The sequence below is a fragment of the Nerophis ophidion genome, linkage group LG01 (genome assembly GCF_033978795.1).
Source record: "Nerophis ophidion isolate RoL-2023_Sa linkage group LG01, RoL_Noph_v1.0, whole genome shotgun sequence".
In the NCBI taxonomy this organism is placed as follows: domain Eukaryota; kingdom Metazoa; phylum Chordata; class Actinopteri; order Syngnathiformes; family Syngnathidae; genus Nerophis; species Nerophis ophidion.
This window is the reverse complement of record NC_084611.1, coordinates 70,380,337-70,402,682: the sequence shown is the minus strand read 5'-3', so window position 1 is coordinate 70,402,682 and position 22,346 is coordinate 70,380,337. Positions and strand designations below refer to the sequence as shown.

At 39.5% G+C, this 22,346-nt stretch overlaps 1 protein-coding gene and 1 long non-coding RNA gene across 2 annotated transcripts in view; one reads left to right on the top strand and one right to left on the bottom strand.

Annotated features, from left to right (window-relative positions):
• The window catches only part of LOC133538628 (uncharacterized), a 29,422-nt gene that overhangs the window by 375 nt on the left and 6,701 nt on the right, over nt 1–22,346 (bottom strand). The window lies entirely within an intron of this gene.
• On the top strand, nt 902–20,576 carry LOC133538521 (beta-1,3-galactosyltransferase 1-like). Its single transcript, XM_061880219.1, has 2 exons — nt 902–1,034; nt 17,379–20,576. Exons 1-2 carry the CDS (start codon nt 985–987, stop codon nt 18,781–18,783), a joined length of 1,455 nt encoding a protein of 484 aa, XP_061736203.1. The 5' UTR covers nt 902–984; the 3' UTR covers nt 18,784–20,576.

Below are 22,346 nucleotides of genomic sequence, written 5' to 3'. Positions count from 1 at the left end.
AATTAATGGGGAAATTATCGTTTTCTCGGTCCGAATAGCTCTTTTTGTTGGATGCTCCCATTAAAAACAATGTGAGGATGTGAGGAGCCCTCAACAGGTGACGTCATCGTCTGCCACTTCCGGTAAAGGCAGGGCTTTTCTGTTAGCGACCAAAAGTTGCGTACTTTATCGTCAATATTCTCTACTAAATCCTTTCAGCAAAAATATGGCAATATCGCGAAATGATCAAGTATGAAACATAGAATGGACCTGCTATCCCTGTTTAAATAAGAAAATCTCATTTCAGTAGGCCTTTAAATCATGGTCTCAATACGGAAAACCATTGCATCTAATAGCGAATGTCTCATTTGCACCCCTGGTGGAAAAATCTATCAAAAATAGGGTGGTCAAAAAAGTAGGGTTTTTTCAAATTGACTGTGATAGTGCTCCCCCTCTGGTCAACATAACAATATGTGTAAAAAAATTAAAGTGCTCCCCTTCTGGCCAACATATGTAATGACAAGTGTGTGTAAGAAATTTAAATGTGCCCCCACGTTGGCCAAAATTAATAAAAAAAAAAAAAGAAAATAATATGTATATAGAGACATACTGTAAAAACTTGAAGTAAATAATAAAGATTAAAAACCAATTACAAACAACAACAAAAAAAAAAATAATAATTTTACCAAAAACTTACCTTTTTTATCTTCGGATAGTATGTATATATCATTAATATTGTAAATAAAAATCTTTAAATATCTAGATAGGGTGGTCCTAAAGAGGTAGCCGTTTTTCGGAGGTCTCAAGACGGTAACAAATATAAGAATGTGTGTGTGTGTGTGTGCGTGTGTGTGTGTGAGCAAGAGAGAGCGAGAGAGAGAGAGAGAGAGAGGGGGGTGTGTGTAGACGTGACATCTGACAAGTTATTACCTGTGAATTGTGTTGACTTGAAAAACACCTGACTTCCAATGAAGGACAGAAGGCAACTTTACAGGGAGGACCATCATGGAGGACCAGGGGGGTAAAGGTCCAAGTAGGAATACTGGACTAAAAAGGTAATTGCTCGTTTTTGTTTTTTTCTCCTACCCGCATATATGATATGGGAATTCATGACAGCTTTGCTTGACTGTTTTAAGTTCTACATTTTGACTGCAAAATGTTCCCCATCGTCCACAGAAACTGTTTTGATTACCGGAAGTGAAAGAATATAATACAGTGTGACTTTTCCCACCAGTGAGCAGCCAAAGGTCAAATTTGAACACCGAGTGTTTACTTACTATTTTCTAAATGAGGTGGCAGGTTAGTGTTTGTCCCTTTTTGTTGGCTTTTTCCCTGTGAAAATTGGCACCTGTGTGCAAGTGGGGAATGCGACGGGCCGGTTGATAGGTAAATGTCGACAATACCAATCGCAATATGGATACATCTTATTCATCACAGTGTTAGTGCTAATTACAAGGTTGATGAAAGGTGAAAAGATGAAGACTGCGTTTTTGTATATTTGTAAAAACACGTCCTTACTACAGCAACCCATCCACTGGATTGCACAGGTGAGTGCTTAAACCCCCTGGACATCACCACGATAAGACCGAGTATAGCACATTACATGTTAGATTCAAGATGGCTGAAAACACACCCAAAAGTTCATTGATTGATTGATTGAGACTTTTATTAGTAGATTGCACAGTACAGTACATATTCCGTACAATTGACCACTAAATGGTAACACCCGAATACGTTTTTCAACTTGTTTAAGTCGGGGTCCACGTTTATCAATTCATGGTAAGACGGCCACTTTCATTTTTTGTTGTTGTTATCCTCTTTATGTGTTCCAAAGAGAAAACTAAATTAAACTTACATGCCTTGCCAGTTCAGATCTTAGGAGGCTATATACTACACCCATTAATAGCCCGTGTGACCAGCGTACTTTGACCCATTTTACAGTTCATGCATTGGAACTCGCTTATATACACAGATGGGTGGGGTAGTCCATGTTTAAACTTTATAAGTCAGCCAAGTAATTACTTGGATATCCTATTTTCTGGACTATAAAACGGTATATTAGCCGCACCCACCAAATTTCAGGCACCTAGCTATAAGCCGCAGACATATACGATATGAAATGAGTTATGTACATTAAAACATTCTACATTTGTTTCCAAACAATGGCTGTATCACAGCAGTAAAACCGCTCATTAAACAAAACAGAAGTCGTCGTCATGGACCCACCAGGTGTGGAAGCTTGCTCTCCAATCAGCTAAACCGACTCAATGACGCCCATACTTGCCAACCCTTCCAGATTTTCCGGGAGACTCCCGAAATTCAGCGCCTCTCCCGAAAACCTCACTGGACAAATTTTCTCCCGAAAATCTCCCGAAATTCAGGCGGAGGTGGAGGCCACGCCCCCCTCTAGCTCCATGCGGACCTGAGTGAGGACCGTCTGTTTTCCCCTCCGCTTACCCACAATATAAACAGCGACATTATAACTGTAGCATGATCGAGGGCGTGTTCTTGGTTTCTTATGTGGGTTTATTGTTAGGCAGTTTCATTAACGTCCTCTCAGTGCAGTAACAACACACAACAACAACAGTCCCGTTTTCGTCTACCGTAAAGCAGTTTGTCTGCCGTAAACAGCAATGTTGTGACACTGTTAAACAGGAAAATACTGCCATCTACTGTACATGCACCACAACTCCTCAAGGCAACTTCAACCCTTTACTAATATCCTCCTCCATTCACATCCCATCTCCCCGGATTGTAAATCACCTAATGTAAATAATCAAATGTATTTCTAATGTATATAGTTGTTCTTATGCGATCTGAACTTACTATGGTCTCAATCAATAGCCTTTGCAGACTTGTGGGAATAGCATCCCCAGCAATACGCAGGGAGGCTTTCGCAAAAGTAGAAAAAAGGAAACAGACAGGCCGCAGACACCCCCTGACACCAACACAATGAAGTCCCAATTCGCCTAAAATCTAGAAAAAGTTTTAACACTGTAGGAAAAACCCCTGGAAAACACAATCAACCCTTCAGCCCGCAATACAAGATCCAAAAGAAAAGCTTCTAGCAGGCACCACTGAACAGGAGAGAATGGTGCGCACTAAACAGGGCACGTGCAGGGGTATGCAAAACCGCCACAAACATGGTGAGGTGGGGCCTAAAAATCGAGAGCTGGTGTGACGGTTGTGAACCCCAGCAAGACTTTCACCACATTAAGGAACAATGCCCTTTAAACCGGGCCTATGTCACAAACAACGACCCGCAAAAAGCCACACCATTGGCTGAGACTAGGCTCTCCGTCTGGTCCGATAAGATATGACAATGACAGAAAAAAATCAGGATCACCACCACAGACTCATTCAGTTAGTTAAAAAAAAAAAAACAGGTAAAAGAGTATTGCATTGCATCAAACAGAACCATGGCCAAAGCTAATAACTTTTAAGGCGTTCCATTTGGCCCAAAGGAAGTATTACCTTAACATCAGTCATATTGATACAATACAACTATTTACCTCTCTATTTGCCAAAGTCGTTTTCATTCTGATTAAAGTTGCTTCAATGTGTTTTATACCGTTTAAAGTTTGGGCAGTACAGATGTATTAAAGATCATTTAATCAAGCAATATGTATTCATATAGTAAGTGTATTTATTAACAGTGCCTTAAGGGCTTCACAAACCATGACGACATCCCCTGATTTTAACCCACACTCAGGCAAAGAAAAACTCCAAAATATATCCATATTTATTTATAGTTATCAATTATTTTATATTATGAAAATTTTACTTATTATATAAAATTAATACCAGCAACTTGAGGGTTTTTGGTTTGATCCCCAGCTATCGCCATCCTAGTCACGTCCGTTGTGTACTTGAACACTTCACCCTTGCTCCTGATAGGTTGTGGTTAAGACCTTGCATGGCAGCTCCCGCCATCAATGTGTGAATGTGGAAATAGTGTCAAAGCGCTTTGAGTACCTCGAAAGTAGAAAAGCGCTATACAAGTAAAACTCATTTACCATATTTTGTAATACGAAGGGGCTTCACGGTGGCAGAGGGGTTAGTGCGTCTGCCTCACAATACGAAGTTCCTGCAGTCCTGGGTTCAAATCCAGGCTCGGGATCTTTCAGTGTGGAGTTTGCATGTTCTCCCCGTGAATGCGTGGGTTCCCTCCGGGTACTCCGGCTTCCTCCCACTTCCAAAGACATGCACCTGGGGATAGGTTGATTGGCAACACTAAAATGGCCCTAGTGTGTGAATGTGAGTGTGAATGTTGTCTGTCTATCTGTGTTGGCCCTGCGATGAGGTGACGACTTGTCCAGGGTGTACCCTGCCTTCCGCCCGATTGTAGCTGAGATAGGCGCCAGCGCCCCCCGCGACCCCGAAAGGGAATAAGCGGTAGAAAATGGATGGATGGATGGATGGATGTAATACGAAGGTCCTGGGTTCGATCCCGCGCTCGGGATCTTTCTGTGTGGAGTTTGCATGTTCTCCCTGTGACTGCTTGTGTTCCCTCTGGGTACTCTGGCTTCCTCCCACCTCCAAAGACATGCACCTGGGGATAGGCTGATTGGCAACACTAAATTGGCTCTAGTGTGTGAATGTGAGTGTAAATGTTGTCTGTCTATCTGTGTTGGCCCTGCGATGAGGTGGTGACTTGTCCAGGGTGTACGCTGCTTTCTGCCAGAATGCAGCTGAGATAGGCTTCAGCACCCCCCTGCGACCCAAGAAGGGACAAGCAGTAGAAAATGGATGGATGGAATGGATGTATTTTTATTCTGTTAACTTAACTACCATGAATTGATTAACGTGGACCCCGACTTAAACAAGTTGAAAAACTTATTCGGGTGTTACCATTTAGTGGTCATTTGTACGGAATATGTACTGAACTGTGCAATCTACTAATAAAAGTATCAATCAATCAATCAATCAATCAAACAAACCCTTGTGCAAGGCTAGAGGCCAAAACAGGCATTACAAGTGTTCCTTATGTGATAAGATTGTTTAGTTAAAAGGTTAACGGTCTGAAAAATTCACCACAGAGTTTTTTTTGGGATCTTAAAATTCCATTGCATTGGTGATTTCAATGTTGTTACAATAGGATTCAAAAAGACAGTATTCACACTCTTCGTTCCTTATCAACTCCCATTATAACTGCTTTTTTAAAACTGTAATTCTGATATATTACTATGTTCTTTCCATGAACACCAAATTAACCTCATTCTTCAACAAGAAAATATTGCCTTGGCGTAATTGCCCCTCTTAACCACCAGGCAACGCTAGAAAACATCCATCCAATCATTCATTTATCCCTTTTGGGGTAGCGGAGGGTGTCGGAGCTTACAATGATGCATCATTTTCAGAGCTTTGATGAGGGTAAATGAGTAAAATCGCAATTGAACCGCCGAAATGCAACGAATAGGCAAGGCAAAGCAAGTTTATTTATAGAGCACAACTTGTACACAAGGCAACTCAAAGTGCTAGGCTAGTTATATATAATACGACAGATATACATAAACTACTGTATTTTTCGGACTATAAGTCACAGTTTTTTTTCATAGTTTGGCCAGGGGTGCGACTTATACTCAGGAGCGATTTGTGTGTGAAATTATTAACACATTACCGTAAAATATCAAATAATACTATTTACCTCATTCACGTAAGAGACTAGACGTATAAGATTTCATGGGATTTAGCGATTAGGAGTGACAGATTGTTTGGTAAACGTATAGCATGTTCTATATGTTATAGTTATTTGAATGACACTTACCATAATATGTTACGTTCACATACCAAGCACCTTCTCAGTTGGTTATTTATACGTCATATAACATACACTTATTCAGCCTGTTGTTCACTATTCTTTATTTATTCTAAATTGCCTTTCAAATGTCTATTCTTGGTGTTGGGTTTTATCAAATACATTTCCCCCCAAAAATGCGACTTATATATGTTTTTTTTTCCTTCTTCATTATGCATTTTTGGCAGGTGCTACTTATACTCCGGAGCGACTTATACTCCGAAAAATGCGGTTTTCAACCAATTCCTGCTTGATTTATCTCTAATTCTAGCTCAGTAGGGACTGTAAAAAGAATATTTTTTGTCAACTTGTCTACTGTATCAAAATCAATATTGTCATGAATTGTCGTATTTGAGACTCTAATTACTAAAGCTGGGTAAAATAATCGATTTTTAGATGCATCGCAATTCTGAAATGGATTATTATAGAATAATTATTAAAGTCTATAACCGATGATCAATTTATTTATTGTAAAAAAAAAAAGTAATACAGACAGTTGTGAAATGTGGCTGACTGCAGAGAGCCACCTCACTGAGAACTCAGACCAGCTCCTTTATTATAGGGCACCTATGTTCCACTTTTGCACACATTTTTATTATTTTGATGAATGTGGGAATTAATTTAAATGTTTCTCATTCCAATCTTCCAGGTTTTTTTTTTTTTTAAGTTGCAAGTGATACACTTATTTAGTGAAACAAAAATAAATGCAAAACTGAAATAATATATGTAAATTAAAGATGCATCAATAATCTATTTTTAATCGAATCATAGCTGCTGAATCATGAAAGATTCCCTCCACTAGTAATTACCCAAAATGAAACATAGAAATATTGCATATTTTGCATTTTCCCTTTATATAATGAGTGGGTACCTTTTGTATCCTAAGAATAAGGTTGCCCTGACATCTCATGTCATTAAGGTCCTCAAGAGACTTGTGCTGGCTCAACTGAGACCCCTGGTGGCTCCTTCCCTGGACCGCTACAGCAGGGGTCACCAACCTTTTTGAAACCAAGAGCTACTTCTTGGGTACTGATTAATGCGAAGGGCTACCAATTTGATACACACTTAAATAAATTTCCAGAAATAGCCAATTTGCTCAATTTACCTTTAATAAATATGTCAAACGGGTCAAACATGATACTGTGAAAGTTCAATCCATAGTGGATCCAACACAGCCGCGAGAGTCCAGTCCAAAGCGGATCCAACACAGCAGCGAGAGTCCAGTCCAAAGTGGATCCAACACAGCAGCGAGAGTCCCGTCCACAGCGGAGCCAACAAGAAACCATCCCAAGCGGAGGCGGATCAGCAGCGCAGAAATGTCCCCAGCTGACACACAGGCGAGCGGTCCAACCTGGGTCCCGACTCTGGACAAGCGGTCCATCCTGGGTCCTGACTCTGGATAGCCAGTACTTCATCCATGGCCATCGGACCGGGCCCCCTCCACAAGGGAGAGAGGGACTTAGGAGAAAAAGAAAAGAAACGGCAGATCAACTGGTCTAAAAATGGTGTCTATTTAAAGGCTAGAGTATACAAATGAGTTTTAAGGTGATTGAACTTTCACAGTATCATGATAGACCCGCTCGACATCCATTGCTTTCAGTCCCCTAAAGGTCCTTTCCAAGGTTCTCTTAGTCATCATTGTCACCGATGTCCCACTGGGTGTGAGTTTTCCTTGCCCTTATGTGGGCCTACCGAGGATGTCGTAGTGGTTTGTGTTGTGGTTTGTGCAGCCCTTTGAGACACTACTGATTTAGGGCTATATAAATAATCATTGATTGATTGATTGATTGATTGATATAAAAAATGGCTATTTCTGTCTGTCATTCCATTGTACATTTTGTTTTCCTTTTTCGGAAGGTTTTTTTGTAGAGAATAAATGATGACAAAAACACTTAATTGAACGGTTTAAAAGAGCAGAAAACAGGAAAAAAAAAAAGAAAATTTAATTTTGAAACAGTTTATCTTCAATTTCGACTCTTTAAAATTCAAAATTCAACCGAAAAAAAGAAGAGAAAAACTAGCTAATCCGAATATTTTTGAAAAAATAAAATAAAGAATTTATGGAACATCATTAGTAATTTTTTCTGATTAAGATTAATTTTAGAATTTTGATGACATGTTTTAAATAGGTTAAAATCCAATCTGCACTTTTTTGTAGAATATATAACAAATTGGACCAAGCTATATTTCTAACAAAGACAAATCATTATTTTTTCTAGATTTTCCAGAACAAAAATTTTAAAAGAAATTCAAAAGACTTTGAAATAAGATTTACATTTGATTCTACCGATTTTCTAGATTTGCCAAAATAATTTTTGAGGAATTTTAATCATAATAAGTTTGAAGAAATATTTCACAAATATTCTTCGTTGAAAAAACAGAAGCTAAAATGAAGAATTAAATTAAAATGTATTTATTATTCTTTACAATAAAAAAATGAATGTGCTTGAACATTGATTTCAATTGTCAGGAAAAAAGAGGAAGGAATTTAAAAGGTAAAAAGGTATATGTGTTTAAAAATCCTAAAATAATTTTTAAGGTTGTATTTTTTCTCTAAAGTTGTCTTTCTGAAAGTTATAAGAAGCAAAGTAAAAAAATAAATACATTTATTTAAACAAGTGAAGACCAAGTATTTAAAAGATCTTCTTGGATTTTCAAATTGTATTTGAGTTTTGTCTCTCTTAGAATTAAAAATGTCAAGCAAAGCGAGACCAGCTTGCTAGTAAATATTTACAATTTAAAAAATTGAGGCAGCTCACTGATAAGTGCTGCTATTTGAGCTATTTTTAGAACAGGCCAGCGGGCTACTCATCTGGTCCTTACGGGCGACCTGGTGCCCGCGGGCACCGCGTTGGTGACCCCTGTTCTACAGTTTGCATATCAGCCCCATGTAGGAGTGGACGATGCTGTTATCTACAGTTTACTCTCACGTGGATTGTGGGAGGTGCACTGTGAGGATCATGTTCTTTGAGTTCTCCAGTGCTTTTAACACCATTCAGCCAATTCTGATGAGTGACAAGTTGCTCAGAATGGGTGTCAGTTCATCCATTGTCTCCTGGATCACTGATTACTTGTCTGATAGGCTCCAATTTGTGCGACTGGGGAGCTCCCTGTCAGATATTGTGGTGAGTGGTGTAAACATTGGAACTATTTAACTGGCCTCAACGAAATTGACAAGATCTTGGGTTTGAGGGAACCTGCTTGTCGTGACACAGCGGTTGTTGCTGGACACACAACTGACTCTTGGGAGAAGAAGGAGCGCCGTGTGACTGGCGACTCTTTCAGTCGAGGACATGAAGATATCACCTTTTCGGAATTACGACAACTGCTGATTGGAACAGGTGTTGCTCTGGTTTGTCGACAAATTGAATGTTGCTGGCACTCTTCAAAGTACCCCAAAGTTTTCACAAATGGAGGATGGGGGAAGAACTGTGGACACTCTTGTGATTTGAATAACATTGGACTGTCTGCCCCGCAGGATGAATTTTGAGGATCAGTCATAGACAATAAGAGTGAAAATCAAATTTTATTTTTACTCGCATACAACACTTCCCTGGCTTTGAGACTCTCCCGGAGGAGAGTTCGGCGAAGACACAACAAATTCCTTTCTTGTCTCTCATGGACACACACCATTTGTTTTTGACTTTGGACTGACTATCGGCTGCACAACATCAAGCCCGCGGAACAGAGGCTTAAAAACACACATGCATCCACAAAAATATACGCCACACACACATACCCCACCTACCATCCAACGCCCTTGACGCAAATCCCTTAGGAGTGATGGATGGATGGGCAGTGCCTGAAGAGCTGCAGCTTGCCACCGTGACCCCCACTCCCTCTCCTTTGTTGCTAGATATCTCAAGATGTGTGTTGTAATATCTACATGTGCTTTGCTATGGAGGTTTTTCCCCACTCCAGAAGGGGCTCCCTTAGGAGCCCAGTATAGATTGGATTTTTTTACTCATCCTTCCCCAGTGTTAACCGTTTTCCCATCTTTCAATCAATCAATGTTTATTTATATAGCCCTAAATCACATGTGTCTAAAATGGCTGGAAAAGCCAAAACGACATTTGCGGTAAAGAGCCCACATAAGGGCAAGGAAAAACTCACCCCAGTGGGACGTCGATGTGAATGACTATGAGAAACCTTGGAGAGGACCGCATATGTGGGCAACCCCCCTCCCTCTCTTGTGGAGACCAAAAGCAATGGATGTCGGGTGGGTCTAACATAATATTGTGAAAGTCCACTCCATAGTGGATCTAACATAACAATGAGAGTCCAGTCCATAGTGGATCTAACATAATAGTGAGAGTCCACGGAGCACCTTGTGGCGATCCATCAGTGTTCCTGTTCTGTAACCCTGCACACTGTTAGGTTGTCTAATCTGGAACAGGTTTGTGCTGAAAACAAAGTTTCGTTGTACTTGTGCAATGACAATAAAGACCTTCCTACCTAACTAGGTGCTCCACGGGGGACTGTCCACACGATGAGAGTTGAGTTTATACCAAAAAGTTCTATTTTGGTTTCATCTGACCACATGACATTCTCCCAATCCTCTACTGTATCATCCATGTATCCATTTTGGTATAAACTCAACTTGTCGTGTTTGGAGGAAGAAGAATACTGAGTTGCATCCCAAGAACACCACACCTACTGTGAAGCATGGGGGTGGAAACATCATGCTTTGGGGCTGTTTTTCTGCTAAGGGGACAGGACGATTGATCCGTGTTAAGGAAAGAAGGAATGGGGCCATGTATCGTGAGATTTTGAGCCAAAACCTCCTTCCATCAGTGAGAGCTTTGAATGGTTGACCAAATACTTATTTTCCACCATAATTTACAAATAAATTCTTTAAAATTCCTACAATGTGAATTCCTGGATTTTTTTTCACATTCTGTCTCTCACAGTTGAAGTGTACCTATGATGGAAATTACAGACCTCTGTCATCATTTTAAGTGGGAGAACTTGCACAATCGGTGGCTGACTAAATACTTTTTTGCCCCACTGTATATACCGGTATATATATTTTTTACACACACACGCACACCCACACAGGCCATTTTTTTTTAACCCAATGTGGCCCCCTGAGTCAAAAACTTTGGGGACCACTGGTCGAATGTCTGATCTGCAGTGCGGTGTTAATTGTGTGCTACGTGTGTTGAAATTCTTTATTTTAGCATCATGCTGTGTGTTTAGCGATTTTGAGCCGGTGCCATTGCTTCATAATGTATGTTTGTAAATCTGACTACTGGGTCAGTGACTTAGCATCATACTGTAGGTTAGCAAATCTGACCAGTAGGTAAGTGCCTCCCCAACCTCAAACCTCACTGCACATCACTGTTGTACATACAAACCCCGTTTCCATATGAGTTAGGAAATTGTGTTAGATGTAAATATAAATGGAATACAATGATTTGCAAATCATTTTCAACCCATATTCAGTTGAATATGCTACAAAGACAAGATATTTGATGTTCATACTGATAAACTTTTTTTTGTGCAAATAATAATTAACTTTAGAATTTGATGCCAGCAACAGGTGACAAAGAAGTTAGGAAAGGTGGCAATAACAACTGATAAAGTTGAGGAATGCTCATTAAACACTTATTTGGAACATGAAATGCTAAGTAATTCACAAACAAGGATGGGGCGAGGGTCACCACTTTGTAAGCAAATTGTCGAACAGTTTTAGAACAACATTTCTCATTGAGCTATTGCAAGGAATTTAGGGATTTTACCATCTACGGTCCGTAAAATCATTAAAAGGTTCAGAGAATCTGGAGAAATCACTGCACGTAAGCGATGATATTACGGACCTTTGATCCCTCAGGCGGTACTGCATCCAAAACCCACATCAGTGTGTAAAGGATATCACCACATGGGCTCAGGAACACTTCATAAAACCACTGTCAGTAACTACAGTTGGTCGCTACATCTGTAAGTGCAAGTTAAAATTTTTCTATGCAAAGCCAAACCTATTTATCAATAACACCCTGAAACGCCGCCGGCTTCGCTGGGCCCGAGCTCATCTAAGATGGACTGATGCTAAGTGGAAAAGTGTGCTGTGGTCTGACGAGTCCACATTTCAAATTATATTTGGAAACAGAGGACGTGGTGTCCTCCAGAACAAAGAGGAAAATAACCATTCAAATTGGTATATGTGCAAAGTTCAAAAGCCAGCATCTGTGATGGTATGGGGGTGTATTAGTGTCCAAGGCATGGGTAACTTACACATCTGTGAAGGCACCATTAATGCTGAAAGGTACATACAGGTTTTGGAGAAAAATATGTTGTCATCCAAGCAACGTTATCATGGACGCCCCTGCTTATTTCAGCAAGACAATGCCAAGCCACGTGTTAAAACAGCGTGGCTTCGTAGTAAAAGAGTGCGAGTACTTTCCTGGCCCGCCTGCAGTCTATACCTGTCTCCCATCGAAAATGTGTGGCGCATTATGAAGCGTAAAATACGACAACGGAGACCCCGGACTGTTGAACGACTGAAGCTCTACATAAAACAAGAATGGGGAAGAATTCCACTTTCAAAGCTTCAATAATTAGTTTCCTCAATTCCCAAACGTTTGAGTGTTGTTAAAAGAAAAGATGATGTAACACAGTGGTGAACATGCCCTTTCCCAACTACTTTGGCACGTGTTTCAGACATAAAATTCAAAGTTAATTATTATTTGCAAAAAAAAAATAAAGTTTATGAGTTTGAACATTACATATGTTGTCTTCGTAGTGCATTCAATTGAATATGGGTTGAAAATGGTTTGCAAATTATTGTATTCCGTTTATATTTACATTTAACACAATTTCCCAATTCATATGGAAACGGGGTTTGTATTATATGCCAATATAATACAATAATATATCCGTATATACAATAGACTGTATATATGATATGTAAATATTACATATATGTTATATTTTATATTGCTACTATAGTACATTTTTTTTCTACTTTATTTGCATTATCCTTTCCATCCTTACACTTTTCATCCTTTGTAACTGAGTTACTGTGTGGAACAATTTCCCTTGTTGATCAATAAATTTGTCTAAGTAAGTCTGTATAATCAATATCAAGCTTGCGCAAGGGTTAATTAAGCAGGAAATATTTATATTTAAGAAAAATATGTATTTTATTCTGATAATTTTGTTATTTTGGATTATAAAACTTGTATTACACAATTTGTTTCTCGTGTATTTGTAATGCACTAAAACATGTGCATTTAATTAAATTATGCTTGGAGTCAAATACTATAAAAATCATGTAATCTACAAAGGTTGAATTATGGTCTCATTCCCTCACACGCTTTATCTGCCGTCAAGGCCATTACATTAGGAAGACAAGTAACTATGGCCCAGCTTACATTAAGCTAATTAAAACAACTCCTTAAACAAATAATTGTTTAGCCTAAGGCCTGTGCCAGCCACACAAATCCATCGGTTCCCTTCCTTGGATAATGTTTTACATGGGTAAGTGCGGCGTGTATTTCTTGAATCTTCGGCTCTTAGCTTTGTGTGGACTCATCGATCGTTTACAAACTGAGTTCGGAGAGGAAGTGATGCCAGAAAGAACGCACCCCACAAAGGAAGTGACAGCAGAAAGAACACGCCACAGCCAGTTTCATAACAAGCGGTTTCGTAACTTTGAGGTAATCACAGAGAAGATGGAGGCTAGTCATCCAGACATGCCCGTGTTTCTTCTTCTTATACATGTGCAGACGTATGTGGAAATCACACATGAACACCTCAAAGGCCTACTGAAACCCACTACTACCCACCACGCAGTCTGATAGTTTATATATAAATGATGAAATATTAAGATTGCAACACATGCCAATACGGCCTTTTTAGTTTACTAAATTGCAATTTTAAGTTTCCCGGGAGTTTCTTGTTGAAAACGTCGCGGAATGATGACGTATACGCGTGAAATCACGGACTGCTAGGAAATATTAGCGCTGCGCACACACACAGCTAAAAGTCGTCTGCCTTAACCGCATAATTACACAGTATTTTGGACATCTGTGTTGCTGAATCTTTTGCAATTTGTTCAATTAATAATGGAGAAGTCAAAGTAGAAAGAGGGAGTTGGGAAGCTCTAGCCTTTAGCCACACAAACACACGGTGATTCCTTGTTTAAAATTCCCGGAGGTTAAGCTTTCCTATGGATCAGAGCGGTCAAGCGAACATTGATCCCGACCAAATGTCAACCAGCAGTTTTCGGTGAGAAAATTGTGGTAAAAAGTCGCCACTTACCGGAGATCAGCTGAGCTTGAGCCGTACATAAAGCTGCCGTCGACTTTCATCAGACACTGGCCTCAAGACACCCGTGGACAGACCCTTCCGACTATCAGGTACTATTAAACTCACTAAAACACTAGCAACCCAATAGAAAGATATGGGATTTCCCAGAATTATCCTAGTAAATGTGTCTAAAAACATATGAAGCTGTCCCAATGCAATCAAGGTTTTTTTTTGGTTTTTTTTTCCTAGTCCGTTGCTATCAATATCCTCAAACACGAATCTTTCATCCTCGCTCAAATTAATGGGGAAATTGTGGTTTTCTCGGTCCAAATAGCTCTTTTTGTTGGAGCCTCCCATTAAAAACAATGTGAGGATGTGAGGAGCCATCAACATGTGACGTCATCGTCTGCGACTTCCGGTAAAGGCAGGGTTTTTCTGTTAGCGACTAAAAGTTGCAACTTTATCGTTGATGTTCTCTACGAAATCCTTTCAGCAAAAATATGGCAATATCGCGAAATGATCAACTATGACACATAGAATGGACCTGCTATCCCTGTTTGAATAAGAAAATCTCATTTCAGTAGGCCTTTAAGAGAAGGAAATTCCCGGTTGCAGCTATTTCAGATACAACACATCTCAGACGGCAAAATAGCCATGTTGCGTGACGGTTTTGGATAAGTCCTGGAAGAACAAAAGCCTGGTGGGTTATGTTTGCCTACGAGTGTGTTGTGTCAAAGGAACGGCAAGAGAACTTTCGAATGTCCAGGTCAGCTGTGAATCTACTTAGCGAAAAACTTTGTCCATTTGTCGAAAGGGGAGACGACGAGAATGCGGGCTCCCGTGGACGAGGGAAGACTACGGAAAACAGCGAATGCATTTCGAATGGCAAAGCAGACTATTAGTTATTATCCGCGATGTATGTCGAGCGATTGCTCAATGTCTAGTTTTGTACTTCATAACTATTGTGAAGCCATGAAGTGGTTGCAGCCGTCAAGTACGACCGCCAATTTCAGCCAAAAAGCACAGTGTCCTGACCAGATATCTAGATCCATAAGGGAGTTGCCACTGTCTGATCAATGCGCCACTGAATGTAGGTCCTTAACGTTAGAACATATTATACCAATATCACTAATACTTGGTTAATATTCTGGTCACAAAATGTACAAACCCCGTTTCCATATGAGTTGGGAAATTGTGTTAGATGAAAATATAAACAGAATGCAATGATTTGCAAATCCTTTTCAACCCATATTCAATTGAATTCAATACAAAGACAAGATATTTGATGTTCAAACTCCTAAACCTTATTTTTTTTGCAAATAATAATTAACTTTGAATTTCATGGCTGCAACACGTGCCAAAGTAGTTGGGAAAGGGCATGTTCACCACTGTGTTACATCACATTTTCTTTTAACAACACTCAACAAACATTTGGGAACTGAAGAAACTAATTGTTGAAGCTTTGAAAATGGAATCCTTCACCATTCTTGCTTGATGTACAGCTTAAGTTGTTCAACAGTCCGGGGTCTTGTTGTCGTATTTTACGCTTCATAATGCGCCACACGTGGGAGACATGACTGGACCGCAGGCGGGCCAGGAAAGTACCCGCACTCTTTTACTACGAAGCCACGCTGTTGTAACACGTGGCTTGGCATTGTTTTGCTGAAATACGCAGGGGCGTCCATGATAATGTTGCTTGGATGATAACATAAGTTGCTCCAAAACCTGTATGGACCATTCAGCATTAATGTTGCCTTCACAGATGTGTAAGTTACGCATGCCTTGGGCACTAATACACCCCCATACATCACAGACGCTGGCTTTTGAACTTTGCGCTTATAACAATCCGGATGGTTATTTCCCTCTTTCTTCCGGAGGACACCACGTCCACAGTTACCAAATATAATTTGAAATATGGACTCGTCAGACCACAGAACACTTTTCCCCCTTTCATCAGTCCAATCTTAGAACAGCTCGGGCCCAACGAAGTCGGCGGCGTTCCTGGGTGTTGTTGAATAATGGCTTTCGCTTTGCATAGGAGAGTTTTATCTTGCACTTACAGATGTAGCGACCAACTGTAGTTACTGACATTGGTTTTATGAAGTGTTCCTGAGCCCATGTGCTGATATCCTTTACACATTGATGTCGGTTTTTGATGCAGTACCGCCTGAGGGATCAAAGGTCCGTAATATCGTCGCTTACGTGCAGTGATTTCTACAGATTCTCTGAACATTTTGATGATTTGACAGACCCTAAATGGTAAAATCCCTAAATTCCTTGCAATCGCTCGTTGAGAAAGGTTGTTCTAAAACTGTTCAAAAATGTGCTTACAAATTGGTGACCATCGCCCCATCCTTGTTTGTGAATTACTTAGCATTTCATGGAAGCTGTTTTTATAGCCAATCATGGCACCCACCTGTTCCAAATTAGCCTTCACACCTGTGGGATGTCCCAAATAAGTGTTTGATGACCATTTCTTAACTTTATCAGTATTTATTGCCAACTTTCCCAACTTCTTTGTCGCATGTTAGCTGGCATCAAATTCTAAAGTTAATGATTATTTGCAAAAAAAAAATGTTTATCAGTTTTAACATCAAATCTGTTGTCTTTGTAGCATATTCAACTAAATATGGGTTGAAAAGGATTTGCACATCATTGTATTCCGTTTATATTTACATCTAACAAAATTTCCCAACTCATATGGAAATGGGGTTTGTAAATGGAGTATTGCTGGCGCATTTTATATGGTTACTTATTGGGTTTTTTAGTCGGAATAAACACAATAGACACACTGACGTCATGGCTCCCATTGTCAGCAGACTTTTATTTACATTTATTTATAAGTTAGAATGCACTAAAAAGACATATGTGTTGGTGTCACTCATAAGGATTGTGGATTATTGGCACAATTCCCCCCCACCAAAAAGTGCAGTTCCCCTTTAATCATGACCATTTTTTTTTTTTTTTGCAACAAGTAGACAGGTAGAATTGTTGCATTTTGAGCTTTCAAAAGAGCCAAAAGCCACAATTCTACTCCTACTGGTTCAAGAAACTTTATTTACTTAGGGTCTAACTTTGTTTTAGGTGTTTTTGCCAAAACGTAGAAGTGATCTTAGCCTCCATGCTATTGCTAACACAACACGGCAGGAGGTCACTATGCCAACAATAGATGGTCTACAGAACTGTGTTTCCTCAAATAATGAATCCAATGTCGAGTCCGTTTCCATGGACATTAAATCTATACCTCGATACAAGTTGTACGTCGACTACTCTAAAGTACACGTGGCTCTTTAAATCTATTCTTGCCCTCCGTTTATAATATATTCCCCATGTGACTTCTTTTGTTTTGCAGACTGCTCACAATGAATCCTTCCTGTCTTCCAAAGAAGATTCTGTCCTGGTTTCAGTTCCTGCTCCTACTGAGTATGGCGTTATTATTCCTGTGTTACATCCACTCCATTCCTTCCTCACCATGGTGGGAGAAGTCTCTACTCCATCAGCACTACCAAAAGCTGATAAACCAGAGCTATCAAAGCAAGCTCCCTCCCCCTTTCCGGGTCGATCCAAATCATCTTGCTAAAGCAGACGAACTTCCTGAGACCACCTCCAGCACATACACAACATTGACAGCACGTACTCTGTACCACCAGGACTATGATCCAAATCATCTAGCTAAAGCAGACAAACTTCCTGAGACCACCTCCAGCACAAACACAACATTGACAGCACGTACTCTGTACCACCAGGTCTATGATCCAAATCATCTCACTAAAGCAGACAAACTTCCTGAGACCACCTCCAGCACATACACAACATTGACAGCACGTACTCTGTACCACCAGGTCTATGATCCAAATCATCTCACTAAAGCAGACAAACTTCCTGAGACCACCTCCAGCACATACACAACATTGACAGCACGTACTCTGTACCACCAGGCCTACGCGCCAAACTATCGATTCATCATGGATGTTGGTGACGTGTGTAAAAACAACACACCCTTTCTGGTGCTCATGGTTCCCGTGGAGCCCGGAAACAAGGAAGCCCGGGAGGCCATCCGCCTCACTTGGGGCAAAGAGAAGTCAGTCCAAGGCGAGACGATCTTGACTCTCTTCATGCTGGGCCTGGCTGGAGGTGCGGAACAGCAGCAGAAAGTGATTCAGGAGAACAAGCTGCACCATGACCTGATACAGAGCAACTTTGTAGACTCTTACCTCAACTTGACCATCAAGACAATGGTTATCATGGAGTGGTTGGCCACGCGCTGCCCGACGGCCGCCTACGCCATGAAGGTGGACTCGGACATGTTCCTTAACATCGACAACCTGGTGTTGATGCTGCAGAAGCCGGGCATCCCCAAAACTAACTACCTGACTGGGAGGATTATGTGGGACATTCCGGTCATCCGTGTAAAGAGCTCCAAATGGTATGTCCCTGAGGAGATGTACCCCGATCCCAAATACCCCACATACACTCTGGGAATGGGTTATGTATTTTCAAACGATCTCCCGCCAAAGTTTGTTGCAATCTCCAAAACCATTCGGCCGTTCAACATCGAGGACGCATACATCGGAATGTGCATGAACCAGCTGGGACTGGTGCCTATACCGCCGCCCGATGCATCACAATTTCAGGCTTATAACACTGAATACAATCGCTGCGAATACTCCAGGATCATCACCTACATCCTGCAGTCCCCTCATGAGCTGATCAACTACTGGATGGACCTTTGGAAAAAGCCAGGACCGCCTTGTTGAAGCACCAAGAAGACTGAAGTAAATATACACTGAGCACAAACAAGCACTTCCACACCTTCACACGGTTTAGCGCATGTGTAGTATATCTGCGACAATTATTTCCAACACAACAGGGAAGGAGATCCGAGTCTCGAGTGTTTTCGTAGCTTCACGCCTCTGTGTCCTGATACTGAATACTCTTTCACACAACAAGAGTTATGGCTAAGGTGTCCAAAGTGCAGCACGGGGGACAAAACAAACACGTCTCAGATTAGAATATTACGCAGGAAAAAACCCAAAATGACCCAAATCCCACCAAAAATGGACCCTGCATTTTCTATATATGGTCCTTGATGATTTCATATGTTGTTTCCTGGGCTCTGTGTAAGTGTTGGCTGATGATAATGTACACGTTAGGGTTGTCCCAATAGCAATATTTCAGTACCGGTACCAAAATGTATTTCAATACTTTTCTAAAAAAAAAGGGCACCACAAATGGCATAGCTAGCTTTATTTTAACAAAAAAATATATATAATTTTGTAATTGCAATCAAAGAACAATTTTTGCATTAGATAGTAAAGATACTAGATGACTTTTCTTTTAGTAGTAAGTAAGCAAACTTAATTTGGCTGCTGACATATGCAAAAACATATTTGGTCATTTCTTATTGTATTGTTTTGTCAATTATGAGGGACAAGCGATAGAAAATTAAGTATGCATCTATTTATTCATTTACCATTAATATTGACTTTTTCTGTTTTAACATGCTCTATCTACACATCTGTTCAAATGTAATATGCACGTATTCTTCTGTTGTTTGGATACTTTACATAAGTTTTGCATTATACCACAAATTTGGGTATCAATCCGATACCAAGTAGTTACATGGTCATATGTTGGCCATATTCAGAGTCGACGTGTATCCAGGGAAGTTTTTCCTGAGTTTACATACATAATAACAACATTTTTAAGAGAAAAAAACACTTTGTGGTGATAAAAAAAGAGATGTAATCATTGTTGTATCAATTGGATACGGCATTTGTACTTTACATCGTTACAATCAATATCTGTATAGACCAACCTCTTTGTTTACAATCAGGAGCACTAGCTTGCTGTTAGCAGTGAGCGATTGTATCCTCCCACAGCAGGGATGTCGAACATGCGGCCCGGGGGCCAGATCACTGGGTCCATTGGATGCCGCAAAAGCAATTAGTTATATAGTTAATACCATGGCGAGCAATTATACCAAGCAAGAGTTACACGGTGAAGCGGGGCTGTGACTTCTCCCCCTCGACCCAACGAAAAAAAAACTGGAGTAAAATAAACAATTGGTAAGCCCACTTAGAATGCCGCATGAGACACTGCACCTTGATATGGTTATGTGAAAATGACTGTCTTATGTGCATAGTTAAAGAAATTGTGTGATTTACTGCAATACTGTCAGTCTATTAAGTTTTTATGTCTGGTTTGTTGAAATTGTGAACACATAGCACAGCTTTTATTTTTCTATCGATACACAGTGATGCCTCGAAGGCAGGGAGGAACTCAACCTTCTTCAATAGTATCTACCTCAGTTTGTGTGGTTTGTCGAATTTAGCCCAGGATTAATATGTGGATTTTATTTATGTGATATTTAGTTTTTTTGTTTAATCCTAAATGGGTTCATCGTGTTTTAGAAACTACACCAATTTTTTCCTCAGAATTTTCAACTAATTTGAAGATGTTTTGTCAAGAGGATTATTTGTGATATGTACATTTTCAGAATGTGCTTGTCCTATTTTGGTCCGAAGTAAAATAAAGAAAACAATCTGAAGTTGTCCTAGTTGTTTTTTTTAAGTTATTATGATATGATTTTACCCATTCGGCCAACATGGGAATACATTTTCCTCCATGCGGCTCATGAGCTAAAATGAGTTGTTCTCAAATGGGGGTATGCGTACCCCTGGGGGTACTTGAAGGTATGCCAAGGGGTTCGTGAGATTTTTTTTTAAATATTTTAAAAATAGCAACAATTCAAAAATCCTTTATAAATATATTTATTGAATTATACTTCAACAAAATATGAATGCAAGTTCATAAACTGTGAAAAGAAATGCAACAATGCAATATTCAGTGTTGACAGCTGGATTTTTTGTGGACATGTTCCATATATATTGATGTTAAAGATTTCTTTTTTTGTGAAGAAATGTTTAGAATGAAGTTGATGAATCTAGATGGATCAATCCCCAAAAAGGGCACTTTAAGTTGATTATTTCTTCTATGTTTAGAAATCTTTATTTTATAATTGAATCACTTGTTTATATTTCAACAAGTTTTTTAGTTATTTTCACATCTTTTTTTTCCAAATAGTTCAAGAAAGACCTCTACAAATGAGCAATATTTTGCACTGTTATACATTTTAATAAATCAGAAACTGATGACATAGTGCTGTATTTTACTTCTTTGGGTCTTTTTTTTAGCCAAAAATGCTTTGCTCTGATTAGGGGGTACTTGAATTAACATAAATGTTCACAGGGGGTACATCACTGAAAAAAGGTTGAGAACCACTGACCTATGGTGTGTCGTAAAGCATGTTTAGCTATTCCTCGTCGTGCAAGGGTGATACTTCTAAGAAACTTAGTTTGTCGCCATGGAGACGAGGATTAGTGATTTAGAAGAAACTAAAATACAACAGAGAGCCGTTAACGGCTAGCTAGCTAGCTAGCTATGTTTTAAAACAGTGGTTCAGTGATGTATCCCCTGTTGACATTTTTTTAATTCAAGTACCCCCTAATCAGAGCAAAGCATTTTGGTTGAAAAAAAAAGACATAAAGAAGTAAAATACATCACTATGTCATCAGTTTCTGATTTATTAAATTGTATAAGAGTGCAAAATATTGCTGATTAGTAGTGGTCTTTCTTGAACTATTTGGAAAAAAATATTTAAAAATAACTAAAAACTTGTTGAAAAATAAACCGGTTAATTCAATTATAAATAAAGATTTCTACACATAGAAGTAATCAACTCTTTGGGGATTGTAATAGAGATCCATTTGGATTGATGAACTTAATTCTAACCATTTCTTCACAAGTAAAGAAATCTTTAACATCAATATTTATGGAACATGTCCACAAACAAATCTAGCTGTCTTTTGATTGATTGATTGATTGATACTTTTATTAGTAGATTGCACAGTTCAGTACATATTCCGTACAATTGACCACTAAATGGTAACACCCGAATACGTTTTTCAACTTGTTTAAGTCGGGGTCCATGTTAATCAATTCATGGTCATGTCAACACTGAATATTGCATTGTAGCATTTCTTTTCACAGTTTATGAACTTAGATTCATATTTTGTTGAAGCATAATTCAATAAATATATTTATAAAGGATTTTTGAATTGTTGCTATTTTTAGAATATTTTAAAAAAAAATCTCACATACCCCTTAGCATACCTTCAAGTTCCCCCAGGGGTACACGTACCCCCATTTGAGAACCACTGTTTTAAAGCATCGCTTGCGAGACACCGCTTCAGTGTTTATAGCTTCACCTTTATCATAGGGCTGTCAAAGTTAACGCATTAACCATAAATTTTGATAA

Excerpts from the sequence above, each read along its gene's own strand:
- LOC133538521 (XM_061880219.1), top strand. The coding sequence starts at position 985 with ATGGAGGACCAGGGGGGTAAAGGTCCAAGTAGGAATACTGGACTAAAA. Across the intron at positions 1,035-17,378 it reads AGGAATACTGGACTAAAAAG|ACTGCTCACAATGAATCCTT; the intron begins GTAATTGCTCGT and ends TTTGTTTTGCAG.